The 13,633-nt window shown below is 28.6% G+C and overlaps 2 protein-coding genes across 3 annotated transcripts; one reads left to right on the plus strand and one right to left on the minus strand.

The window, feature by feature from the left end:
* The first annotated feature begins 4,262 nt into the window (after nucleotides 1-4,262).
* TT16 (K-box region and MADS-box transcription factor family protein) lies at nucleotides 4,263-9,251 on the plus strand. Of its 2 annotated transcripts, XM_028050844.2 has the most exons (8): nucleotides 4,263-4,325; nucleotides 4,696-4,936; nucleotides 6,018-6,087; nucleotides 6,320-6,484; nucleotides 7,153-7,194; nucleotides 7,317-7,358; nucleotides 7,774-7,967; nucleotides 9,044-9,251. In XM_028050844.2, exons 2-7 carry the CDS (start codon nucleotides 4,749-4,751, stop codon nucleotides 7,963-7,965), a joined length of 699 nt encoding a protein of 232 aa, XP_027906645.1. In that variant the 5' UTR covers nucleotides 4,263-4,325; nucleotides 4,696-4,748; the 3' UTR covers nucleotides 7,966-7,967; nucleotides 9,044-9,251. The 2 variants fall into 2 exon arrangements, with proteins under 2 accessions (XP_027906645.1, XP_085523798.1); XM_085667672.1 differs by lacking the exon at nucleotides 7,317-7,358.
* Nucleotides 9,252-11,920: 2,669 nt separating this feature from the next.
* Nucleotides 11,921-13,081, minus strand: LOC114173118 (uncharacterized). The gene has a single exon (XM_028057347.2). The coding sequence runs from the start codon at nucleotides 13,048-13,050 to the stop codon at nucleotides 12,079-12,081; it is 972 nt and encodes a 323-aa protein (XP_027913148.1). The 5' UTR covers nucleotides 13,051-13,081; the 3' UTR covers nucleotides 11,921-12,078.
* Between the last annotated feature and the right edge of the window lie 552 nt (nucleotides 13,082-13,633).

Genomic DNA, 13,633 nt, shown 5'->3' on the forward strand with positions numbered 1-13,633 from the left:
ATGCGGCCTTTATTTTAATAATTCCTTGTTTTTTTCATGTTTAATCTTTATTTTACACTTTGTTTCTTTGCATGCTTAGGTTGTATGGAAAGTGAGCTTGTAACGATCAAGAATCAAATGCAAAGTTGCTTGTCTCTATTGTTTTTAGAGAAGAAGTTCGGAACATCTTGTTGCAATGATTATTGGTTTGATACATCTTCTATAAGGTATAACATAGAAAAGAATATTACTTATTTATTGTATTGTTATCTAATTCATAAACTTATATTTTCATTCTTTAATCATTGTAGGCACTATATGTTGGGAGTGGCGTGTCATTTCCAAATAATGTAATCAAAGCAAGTGGTGAAAGAAAAATATTTTAAGATTAGGATAAAACCTTTAATTGTATTGCATGAATTACATGTAATCTTGTCTTCTTTTTCTTTTATACGTGAATATATTACTTTGATGTAATTTTGTTATGTTTAATGAAATATAATATTTGTAATTTTTTTAGTATTCATTATCTATTTATCTCTCTCTCTCTCTCTCTCTCTCTCTATATATATATATATATATATATATATATATATATATATATATATATTATATTTTAATTATTAAAAGAAGTTTTAAATTATGAAATTATAAATATATATTGATAATAATAAATTAAAAAATATTTGAATTATGACATTTGATAATAGTGACAATCATAAATGTTACAATATAATGCGAATTGTGGCATTTTTTAAGTGTCATGATTTTCAATATATTTAATTTTTATTTAAAAAATTACGACGGTTTTAACTGTCGCAATTTACCTAAGGAAACCGTCACATTATATAATGTAAAAAATAGTGGTTGTTGCGGTGGTTTGCTTCAAACCGTCACATACGATTTGCTTCAAAGTGACACATTATACTTGGTGATGACACGAATTGTGATAGTTTTCAAAATCGTCGCGGACATAAATTGTGGCGATTAAAACCATCGCATTTTACAAAAATAATTGCAATTTACACTATTTTTTGTAGTGTTAACTAAATTTTTTTAGGTTTATTTGACGTTTCAAACATTTTTCATGATAGTATTTGAGTTGTTTACATCGTTTAACTCATTTTTGCTTCAATTTCAACTAAGAAACGCATTTAAAACATCAAATAAACTTAACAAAATTTTGTTAACATGACTACATTTACCTAGTTTTTAGAGATGAGAGACTAAATTGGTCCAAAGTTTCGAAGAGGGACTAATTCCTATTTTTACTAAAGTTAAGAGACCAAAAACAAATTAACCCTTATTTTTATACAATGAACAATAAAATTTATAGACTCACATTTTCTGACCGTTGTACTCAAAATATACAAAAAACTACTATAAAGAGTAATAAATGACTAACCCATTAACTATCCATAAGTCTCCAACGATTAATACATTAGCTACCCGTAAGACTCCAACAACTAATTCATTTAAGTTAATTCTAAAATCCAACATTATATTGTCTTGACCGGATGACCGAGGACTACTAAACTTAACCTATCATCTTAGGTTTGCGTAGAAGATCCACGAGTTTGGACATGTACCCAAAGTTTGTTAAAATCTAGAAGTTAATTAACACAAACTATATGTCACATAATATTGAAAGGTTTACCATGCAATTTTGATAACTAGGTCAACTTTTCCAAATATATCCTCAAACTCACTAATAAAAAGCAGAACTCTTCGTCAATTGATCTGCTATAATTCAACTAACATTATGTCCTTTACAAAATGAAAATGAGTAGCAAAGTTCATAGTCACATTATCATTTCCATTATGACACTTCGAACGACTAATAACTTTTTCTCCAACATTCCACCTTAGTTTTCTTACAAGTCAAATATAATGCTACAAATTTATATCTCTCTTCAAATTAGCTTACAAAAAATGATTGTTTCTTTAAATTTTGATACACCTTTATTGTGTTTGGATGTAACAAATAGGTTCAAACAAAGTTTTAGTCTATAAATAAAGAATATGTTTCGAAGAAATTATAAGCACTTAGAAAAATATAGATATATTTTTACAAACTAAATTAAGTTATACACAAAATTAAAAATAAAAGTATTAAAATCTATATGAAAATAGTTCTTACAAGTCAAATTATATGTACAATAAGTTATGTTCACGTTTAAAAGTATTTTATTTTATTCTTTCTCTCCGATGTTTATGACGAACATGGTTGGCATAAAAAGGAAGTAACATCTTTACTCTTTCTTTTCATCTCATATTTGAAGATGAAAAAGGTGATAAGAGAGAGAGAGAGCATTCTGAGTACTGTCGACGGCATAATGTGTGACATATTTTGGATTCTTCTTCAATGAAACTTAACTCATCTTTTCTCGTCTACACAAAATGAATACCGTTATATGTCTACATCAAGACCTGCTAGACGAGTGTGTTCAATAGTTATTTTATTTATTAAATTAGAGTATATTAAATATCTGAATATTACAACAACAAAAAATTAATTTAAACATTATCCGTTAATTTGCTTGATACAATACTAGTTAATACGCATCTAATTTGAAACATTTTAAAAGTTAATGTCTATGAAATAATCTTATTTATAGAATAGTTGTTTATATATATATATATATATATATATATATATATATATATATAATAATTTACATAAACATAACAAATGATTGATGGTGTTTAAGTTATTAACACAAATAAGATGTGAAAATTCATGAACTTATTTGAATCAGAATAAACAATTTGATATTATTACACGTTTCATAAAAAATCAAGGAAAAAATGTTTTGACACTCTCGAAAAAAATTACTCTCGTCTTACACAACTCACTTTAATAATATAATAATATATATTAAGATTTTAAATTAAAAAATAAAGCTAAACATACTTAAAATATTATTATTTAAGATTGTGAAGTGAATGTTTTTATTATGGTTGTAAAAATAATACCATCCAAAATTTAATCAAACAAAACCAACTTTGTAAGCAACCGTGTTTAAAATAACTTCCTCCCGGTATGGACTTAAATGAACTTCTATGAAATCAAGGCTTCAGTTTCAACACACAAATTTTCTGTTGAATTTTTCTTTTTTTCCTATCATTATATTAAAAAAATATTAAATATTTTAAAATTGTTGAAGTACAACACGAAAAACAATAAAGAAATCAAATTCTTATATTTACTTGCATTATTAACATAGTAAATGCAGCTATAGGTAAATTCTTACATTGTTCGATATGTTCTATATCTATTTTCATTACAGAAAATTCATGACGAATAATCGATTAATAACTGTTTTATAGTATAATGCAGTTAAATTAAACTAAGAAAAAAAAAAAACAAAGTGAGAGCTGAAAAGAGTAATTATTGGATAAATATATACAGTAGTTATGTAATAATAATGCTTCTCTAACACTAAACAGTTGCATATACATAGAATAATAATATCATAAACAAGGCACAACATATATTAATTGACCATCGAAAGAGTGATGAAGAAAAAAAAAACATTTATATACATCTAGATTTACATATAGATATATAGATGCACATAATCTGAAAATTATTTTGATTTTCAAAGGTGGTTGGTGTCTTGTGGGCACAGAGTTAGAGACTCTTATTACTGGCACATGTGGTGATGAAGGTTGTGCACAGAAATTGTGATTCTTTGTCTTTTCTAATTTAGTCTTCAACCTTTTATAGAAACCTTAATATTCTCACTTTTTCCCTATTGTGGCAAGTTTCAGACTTCACTTTAGACCCAGGAATAATAGTGGTTTAGTTTGCAACAACTCCTTCTTTCCACATTCATGAAATGACACCAGAAACCCTAATCTTTTGAGAGTATTACCACAATACCCATCAAAAGATCGCTGCCTTATTCATCTTTTGCTTGAAACTGCTGCATGCAATTTAAGAAATGAATTTAGATGAATGAGGTTAAGGTTAATTAGAACTAGGGTATGCCTCTCAAGTCTCATGTGCACCAGTAAAATTTTCACACACACACAACAAAAATTCAAACTTGTATTCTTAGCAAGAAGATTGATGAATTGTTATTATAAAGTTGCATGTATGTATGTATGCACATATTTGTGTGCCTTAGCCACGCATTCATTATATCACCAACACAAAATGACAATACTACCCTTGCCTCTCCTCTGCATTATGTTGTCATATACAAAATTGCGTTGTGGCAGTTTCGGACATCCATGGTTGGCTCTCAGAAGTTGCCTTCACATTTGGTGTTATATATTAATAGCAAGCTAGTGTGATTTTTCTCAAACTCTAATTCCACTAGTAAAGAAAGTTTTCTGAGGTATCAAGTTGTTGATTTCAACACTTCTTCTACTTCTTCCTCTTCCACCATCTCTCTCTTTCTCACCTTCTTATCAGCATTTTCTTTAATGCCCTCTTTCTTTTACTTTACAAGTAACCCTAATAAAGAATTTTCTGCATTTTTCAATCATATAGCCACTCACAGATTATTATATGCTGTATTAAATTACTTATTTGTTGTTATTAGTAAGTAATATAGACATAGATGTCATCGTTTTGTTTTGTTTTTTCTGTTAAAATCGTTGCTTGTTTTCTGTTGAAATTGGAAGGTAAAAGAACTCAAAGGGTTGGTTTACATACACACACATATATTTGGTTTAACTTGTTTCTTTATGTGGTAATGAGTGTAGGGATTCAAGGAAAAACTAAGGGTAGAAGGAAATTGAGGTCGGGTTTATGAGACATGGGACGTGGAAAGATTGAGATAAAGAGGATCGAGAACACCACCACAAGGCAAGTAACCTTTTCCAAAAGAAGAGGTGGCCTCATCAAGAAGACAAAGGAGCTTTCTGTGCTCTGTGATGCACAGATCGGGATCATCATCTTCTCCAGCACTGGGAAGATGTGGCAATGGTGCACTGAACCCTTCAGGTGCATGCCTACTACACCTTCATTTCCTTTTCTCTCAGATCCCTTGCCTTCTGAACTTTGTTTCAACTTCTCAAGTAAAATAAGGGTTTGTAAATTTGTAAATGGATACACTTTTCTGTGTTAGTTTTTAGCATTTTGCTGACTAAGTGTTTCTTTTCTGCTTCTAAACTTTGATTCCATTTCTTCTTAATTGTTTCTAAAACTTTTATTCTGTTCCAGAAGATAAGGGTTTCTAGATATTTGTAGCTATATAAATATATATATGTACAGTTTTCTTTTGCTAGTTCTTCCAAAATGGCTTCCATATCTGTGGTAGTTTTCATCATCTTGTTGATTAATTTCTCTCTTCAAATATACTAATTAGTTCTGTGGGGTGTTAAGTGGTTCTGTGTTATTTGTTTGTGTGTCATGTGAGAGGAGGTTTTAGGTCAATATCATCTTAATTTCATTCTCAAAAGTAAGGTTGACCCACTTGAGTGCCTTGGACTTGAAGTGCAGTTTCATGTCTGACATGGTGATTACAGATCTGATCAGTTCATACAATGATGTGTTTTCTCAGTGTGGCATGTGCTGGGTTATAGATTTCGTTTTCAACCACATATATATTTGTGATCTTCTACATTAAACTCTCTCTTCAAGCCTCTAACTTTATCATGTCTGAACTATGCATTCATTTTTTCTGGCTAAAAACCAATCATATTAATCAAATTCATCTCTTTTTCCTGCATCCATGTTCAATCTTATTCATCTCCAACTAACCCTCTAGTACTTTTACATTTTTTTATTAATAATTAAAACAGTCACACCAAACTCAGAGGTAACTAAAACTCTTTGATAATTTATATTTTCTCACCTAAATAGTTGAAAGTACCATATCCAGTGCACATGATAGATTTCTAATTTATAATAAGTGGGTTGAAACTTCATTTTGTAGGAGTAAATCACGCTTAAAATCTACTTAATGTTAGTTATAATGCTGATTATCATGATTTAATCTGATTTTATTTTCTGAAAAATATGAGCTTGTATTCATCATGGATTTATTTTATTACTGTATTAAACATGAAAACTCTGTGATCAGGATGGAGCAGATCATAGAGAAGTACCAGAGATCAACTGGAGCTCGCATTGCAGAACGTGACCATCCCCGTGTATGAGGCTAAAGTGCTAAACTTTCGTTCATATCCTGATAAAATCAAAGAACAAAAAAAGTGATTTTGGTCTTTGTATTATGAATCGAATTAAGGTTTCTATATTTGCAAATAGGGTAAATTTTGGTACATATAAAAAGCTAAAATCACATGTGTTTATTTAAAGTTTGAAAAATAAATTTAAGAATATACAAGAATAAAAGTGAAATACTAAAAGTATACATGATTGCAGGAAGAATTTATCCATGACATGGCAATGCTGAGGCAAGAAACTCTCCGTCTTGAACTGGGAATTCAAAGGTATCTCGGTGAGGACATGGGGTGTTTGCAATATGAAGATTTGACTAAACTTGAACAAGAATTGGAGAATTCTGTGGCAAAGGTTCGAAATCGTCAGGTATATGTGTACATGCACTGTTCTGATAATTATTCAATTTAATTTCTTGTCTATTACATTTTCAAAAGGTGTTAAAAATTTGAAGTATAATAAGATATTTTGTGTGACTAAAAAGATGCATTTAATGGAGTGTTTTTAGTGCTACTTCTTACCAGTAGTTTACTTGAGGTCTATAACAGTTCTTGAATGGTGAAATCTTACCCTTAATTTGTGACAATGAAAATGTTTGATGAAAATTACGAAAATTATTTGATTTATGTTAAATTAAACAAACTTAACCTGATTAAATTTATTAAAATATAAACCTGTTGTTTAGTTCATTGCTTTCTTGGTCATGAAAATTATTTCAAATGTCAGAACATGTGTTATCCCTGTGGAGTGTCTCTATATAATCACAAGTGGCTAAGGTGTTCAATATCATGTGGATTAATTAGTGTCATGTTTTCTTTGTGTAAGTTCTTACACATTATTATACTCGTTTTTTTTTGTTACTCATTGATTTTAACAAAATTATACAGCTTTTATAAATTGCATGCCTCAAAATGCACTTAACAGTAGAGTTAAAACAATTAAAACATGAACAATTCTTCGTATAATATGGCCAATCACTTTTTCATGGTTCCATCTTTGTCACCAATTGTCTGACATGACTATATATATCCATGCAGAATGAACTCTTGCAACAACAAATGGAGAATCTGAGAAGGAAGGTATGACCCTCTTTCACATTTATCATATACACTATACAAACCCTACCCATTAATTTTCTGTAGACACAAAACAACCAACATTATATATATTTATTAATTCTACCTTCTTAATTATAATTCAGGAAAGGATGTTGGAAGAGGAAAACAATAATTTGTCCAATTGGGTAAGAATGTATACTTACAAATCTAATATATATTATAAATGTTTGTAAAAGTGTTTTTGATGCTGTTTGTAATCAAAATTGAAGTTTTTTTTTTTTTTTTTTTACATAAGTTTTATTTAGGACTTATAGTTTATACTTAGATAATTAAAAAAAATAAGCCTTTTAGAATAGAAATAAAATACATTTTTCTATAAAATAAACATATATACAAGGTAAAAATACATTTTTACAAAAAATATATAACAAAGTTTCTAGAGATTAACTTAAGCATAATTAATTTTAACTTTAAGAAAACACATTCTATTTTTCTCCATGTTGACATCTTTGAAAAAGCTGTCCTTATTATCTGACATAATAAGGAAATTAGTAATAATATTACAGTAACGTTGTTAACAAAAAAGTTGGGAAGATTCAGGAACACAGAGCAGTGTTGGAGTTTGAGAAGGCTACAGTGGAAGCAAGCAAACCAATGCATATGAACATGATGGACGAGTTTCCATTCTTTGAAGAAGAACCTGCTGGTAGCATCCTTCAACTTGCTTCTCCTGTGCTTCCACACTTTCACCCTTATCTTCAGCTTGCACAACCCAATATCAAGCCTCAGTGAGGGTATGTTATATATATATATATATATATATATATATATATATATATATATATATATATATATATATATATATATATATATATATATCTTTATGTTCTTACTTATCACTTACAAATATCAGAAAATATTTGAAGTGTTTCAACCATTTTACAGAAATGAGGTCCCTTTTATGACTTAAGGATTATTAGGATGATGATGAGAGACACTGACTGAAGAAAAAAAAAAGAAATAACGTAAACAACTGAAGGGATACTCCTTATTAAGACTTCTTCTCATAATCTACATTTTAAAAAGACTTTCTTTTCCTTCTTTTGTGTGTTAAAGTGTTTATGACAACAAATGTCTAATCTAAACCTGCATAAACATGTGTATGTATTGTCTTAGTAGACAACATTAAATAGACATATTTTTGTTGTTGACAGTTTCAAAACATGATTATGTTTTTCTAGCTGTGTAGTTTCTCGAAGAAACTATGAACTTTTGTTGGTTTGTTTAAAGTTTTTACGTCACTAATTTAGAAAATGTAAGTTTCAGAGTCTAACATTTTCATGCCTAGTGACATAAGAACAAATATCATTTATTTTTATGAATCTACATCACACGTTTTCTTCTCTTTACCATGTAAAAGAGTAAGATTGTTGTAGTTTTAATTGTTTAATGGAAGCTGTTTATTCTCATCTTACCCTATTCTATCTATATTTTTTTTTTTATCTTTTAAAGATATTTTAGTTTTGAATTAAAATAGATTTAAATGTTAATGTTTCACCAAACATTGATCTGACTAAATTCTCAGTCACAGTGTTTTCAGAAATACCATTTCTTCTGGTATGGTTGAATCCACACAAATGAAATTCAATTAATGTGAATAATTTTTGTAAGAAGAACTAATGTGAATAATGTTGATCTGTAGTGTCTTCATGTGTGTTTGTATTATTTTTCAGAGTTTAAATTCAATTTTTTCATATGCATCACATCTATCATTTTTCTTTTATTTTCTTCTCCTTCTCTTTCTTAGTATATATTATATTAGTTATAGATGTTGAAGAATATGATATGGGTGGCTTGTGATACCTTGCAGACTAATGAAAGATGGAGTAATTTCTTGAGGGAATGAAGAAGCTAATTAATGTCATCCTTGTAATGATAGACACATTTGAAGTCTCCTTCATTAGGAATCATGCTTTGGAATTGACAGTAATAATTAACTTGTTACCTTTTTTATTTTTTATTTTCAATTAATTAAGTATGTACACCAAATTTAATTAATTTTAGTTGTTATGAGAGTATGTGTTTATGGTACAACAGATATACTAGATAGAAATTTATGGAAGAAAGTGTTTTTTTTATAACTCCTAATATAATATAAGAAATGTTTAAAGAATATAACACAACTAAAATACTAATACCAATATATTATTTTATTACTTAATATTTCAAAAGGATTAGGAAAAATAAGAATTTTTAATGAAATAAATATTTTTTTTATAGTTTTATTGAATACTTTAAACACCTTTTATGTTGGTTATTGATAATATGATTTATAATATATTATCTTATTATTTATTATTTCATACTTAACAAATGGAACATCAGTGTAAAAAAAAAAAATTAATGAATGTCAAATACGTTTAATAGATGTTTTAGTAATGTATAGACTTTAAGCAACCTTTTATGTAGGTTAATTGAAAAGGTTTTCTTTTCAATATATTCAGATAATTAATTAACTTAGTATTTGAGCAAACAAAAAGGTATCTAAGTGGCATGATATGAAATTGAAATATAATGTATATTATTATTAATTATTTTAATTGGAATATATATTTTTTATAGTTTAAAAATAAAATAAACACTTTAATTATATTTTTTATACTTAAGTGGTATTTAAGTTTTATTAATTATTTTAATTGGAACATGAAGTTCAAAACACTTTAACTATATTTTTTCTCAAATATATAATTATGTATTTTTTATAGTTTAAAAATAAAATAAACATTATATAATATTTTAGCAGAATATAATTTATATGGTAATGTTTTCACGTTATATATAATCTTGATATGAATTTTTTCAATTTCATCCAACTATTTTGAATGTTCTTTAATTTGTTTTTTTTTTATCTGTAAACAAGTGACTGTAATTCGTTTTTGTTAAACTCACGGTGATGACCTTACTATATTGAATGACATGTGATATTTATCGTTCATGTTATATGTCACTTTTCTTATAACAAGTTAATTTTGAGTAACGACATTGATGTAATGTAATAATAATAAAAATCTTCAATTAAAAAAGAGTTTGGAGAAGAAATTCCAGAAAAACAAATTCAATAATATAAACAGATTCAAACATGTAAAAATATCTTAAAAATAGACATATGTTAGAACAAATTATTTGAATATTACAATAAAATTAACCTTTTTATTAGATAACCAAGGTGCATATGTATAAATTGGAATCCCACACCACCAATTACCTCCAATTAGAATACATATGTAAGACCTAGCTTATTATCCTATAGAATAATTTCTATAAAAAGTCTTATAAAATTTATATTTTAACTAATATTTGTATTCACATAAGATTATATTTGTAAGAAAGACATATATTATTAGATGGAATTCTTAACAAGTATGAATTCTAGAAGGAAACAAGAAATAAAAATTTATACCTTAAATCCATTCCCTGCGCCCTTTTATGCGGGCCTGAAAGTGTGAAGTAACTGCGACCCTCATTCAGCTTCTTTAGGTTTTGTATTCCGAAAAGCTTTAATTTTTTCATTTTTTTTAGAATGTAATTCAAAAATAGAATGCAATTACTTTTTATTTATTTATTTAAAAAATAGCATAAAACTTTTAAATCAAAATCTCATTTACAGTGCCACCTAATTGAGTAAAAGTTTTTTTAAGAAAGACATGTAACTTTTTTTTGGATGACTCATCAGTGAAAAAAGAATTATTTAATTGTAGGTGATCACTTATTGGCTATAAGTATTCCAAAGATTTTGAAATTTCAACTTTTATCTTTAAAGTATTATTTTTTCTTGGTGAAATATAATTGTAATCCCCTCAAATTTTGATTTTGGCTTCCTAACCTAACCTCTGCATCCTTCTTACTCGACCTTATGATGTTGAACTAATCACCTATTTACCTTTTCCAATTAAAAATAGAACACAATTAATTTGAACACTATACGTAAAAAAAAAAAAAATGTCTTTTTCAAGGTATAAACATGTTGTTGCAAGTCATTTTCTTTCTTTACCTTCTATGTCTATGTAAGTTAGAAAATTATAAAGGTTAAAAGACATGTCTCGGTGCAAAGAGAGCATTTACTAAGTTATTTACAAATCATCCATCAACAAGATTCATATCCAAAATAGAATTTTACCTCTCTTTTTTATAACCCTTAACAATTATTAGGTCTCGGCAGAAAATCAGCTTCTTGCAAATAAAAACAATCGAGTTGAATATAAATACAATTAGATTTGAATGACGGATTAGAACTTAATGTATATTAGACTCGATTCAAATTGATGTTATAATACTTATAAATTCATAAATATATTTTAAATTTTAGTTTTAATATGATATTTTTTATTTTGTTAAAATATAATGTAAATTACATAAAATAATAATTTATTATAACAATCATTATTAAAATAATAATGTTACTTTTTTATTTAATAATTCATAATATTTATTTCATTATTCAAAACAATTAATTTTATTTTTTAAAAATTGACTTATTATATACTCGCAAGCTAAATAACGTAACTTAATTAACGTATAACCCCACAATTCATATCTTAACTTTAATAAATTAAATAATATAAACTTTAAAATAAGTTAAATAACTGACCGATGCGCAGGCTTAATTGGATAAACTTTTATTGGTTTAGAACAAGTGAGGTAATTTTTTTTTTTTTCATTTCAATCATTATATAAGTTAAACTTTGAATAAAGAAAAATATAAATTGAATTTTAAGATCTAAGTTGTGGGTGCGAAATGTACAAGAAAAAAAGAAGTAAATGAAGAAAAAGAAAGGACTGAATAAGCACATGATTGCAAGAGCATGTTATGCAACATCATGTACTTTACAACAATAGCTTTTTTCTTCATATTGTTTCCAATGATGATGACATCCATCTAAACTTTTGTGCCAAATAAGCCATGGAGTAAATTTGATTGCATGCCTCTCTGAGGACATGAAGGAAAATCAAAAGAAAAATGCCTCCAAAAGCAGCAACTCTCAACACAACTCTTTCTGGTGGTGAGTTCAGAGTTAGGTAAACACAATCCACAGTGATCAAGATCCAGCAAAACTTTTCCATCAACTCTTTGATAAACAGCAATTTCCCTGCATAATTTTCTGCTGAGATTTTACATACAATCCTCAAACACAACACCCCCACAACAAAAAATGTGGTCATGGACCAACCCCTGTACCTCACAAGTTTCCCTCCCACAACCAAGGCCTCTTTCCTGCACACACAAGAGGCACACTCACCTGAAAATGTTGAGGACATGAGTGCATCAAAACCTGTGTAATAAGGCAGCACAACAGAATCCAGATACAAGCTTGCATGCAAAATGCCAGACACTGTTGATGCCACAAAGAATGTGTACTTGAAGTCCTTATCAGCTGCACTGTCAAAGGACAATGCAGAGATGAGAACCATGAGAAGAATTGCAGGACCAAGGCAAGAGAGTGGGAATACTGTGTTGATTTGAGGACCCTTTGCAAAGGCCAAGATTATAATTGGAAGGGACACTGGCCCAGATGGCAAAAGGAATCTTTTTGACTGACTCAGAAAGATTCTCCCTCTTCCAGAACTCATGTCCATAATCACTGTCACAAGGGTCATTAAATAAGAAGCTGCTGCGAAGAGAAGCACCAAGACATCAACAAGAAGAGGGTAGTTTGAAGGGTGTGTTTTGTCACAGAAATAGTGGTAAGGGCAGTTGACAGTGTCCAAGGTTTCCTCCACTTGCCAACTGATGCACTTGAAGAATGTGGCATGAACTTGTTCTTGGTCCCATCCAGGTTGGAATGTTGGGTATTCTGGGAGCCAGAGCAACATGTTCATTATATGGTTCTGTTGGTAAATTAAATTTTCATGTTATAAATAAGAACCTTTTGGATAATTTTTTTGGTTGGTTGGGGTACTCAACTTCAGGTTGAAGTGGATGAAGAAAGACCAACTAATCAAAATTCTATCTTGTAATAAATTTGGTAGAGCATTTATTCACTTTCTTTTTGCAATTTCCTCTGTCAATTGCCTTTCAGAGAGGAATTCAGTTCCTATCTGATGCATACCAAGTGTTGAATGCAAGCAAATTTTGTGAGGGTGTTGTTGAATTTTTAAGTGAAGAAATTGGTGTTAAGATTAAGGCAACGTGACTCCAAAGGGAAAGGGATTTTGTTTGGTGAGTGATGAACATTTTGTTGATTGCATGATGTGCTGCCAAACTGATAGTATCTGCTATGTACAAACAAAAACTGGTATACCAACAGCACCTCATATGGAGCATTATGCAGAATTTGTACCTCGTGAATTATGTTCCCTGTTTCTTTGTTAGTTGTGTGAAGCGGATTAAAGTTAATAATGGAATTTAGTATTTTTACTCATCTTAGAAAAATGCAATTTCGTACCTAATCGGTTCCGAAGA

The sequence above is a fragment of the Vigna unguiculata genome, chromosome 2 (genome assembly GCF_037176805.1).
Source record: "Vigna unguiculata cultivar grain cowpea cultivar isolate G323 ecotype 2 chromosome 2, ASM3717680v1, whole genome shotgun sequence".
Classification (NCBI taxonomy): domain Eukaryota; kingdom Viridiplantae; phylum Streptophyta; class Magnoliopsida; order Fabales; family Fabaceae; genus Vigna; species Vigna unguiculata.

What these genes read in the sequence shown, in the direction of transcription:
- TT16 (XM_028050844.2), top strand. Translation starts at nt 4,749, where the DNA reads ATGGGACGTGGAAAGATTGAGATAAAGAGGATCGAGAACACCACCACA. An exon ending in CAGAACGTGACCATCCCCGT is followed by an intron (nt 6,088 to 6,319) that starts GTATGAGGCTAA and finishes ACATGATTGCAG; the next exon opens with GAAGAATTTATCCATGACAT. An exon ending in CAAAGGTTCGAAATCGTCAG is followed by an intron (nt 6,485 to 7,152) that starts GTATATGTGTAC and finishes ATATCCATGCAG; the next exon opens with AATGAACTCTTGCAACAACA.
- LOC114173118 (XM_028057347.2), bottom strand. Translation starts at nt 13,050, where the DNA reads ATGAACATGTTGCTCTGGCTCCCAGAATACCCAACATTCCAACCTGGA.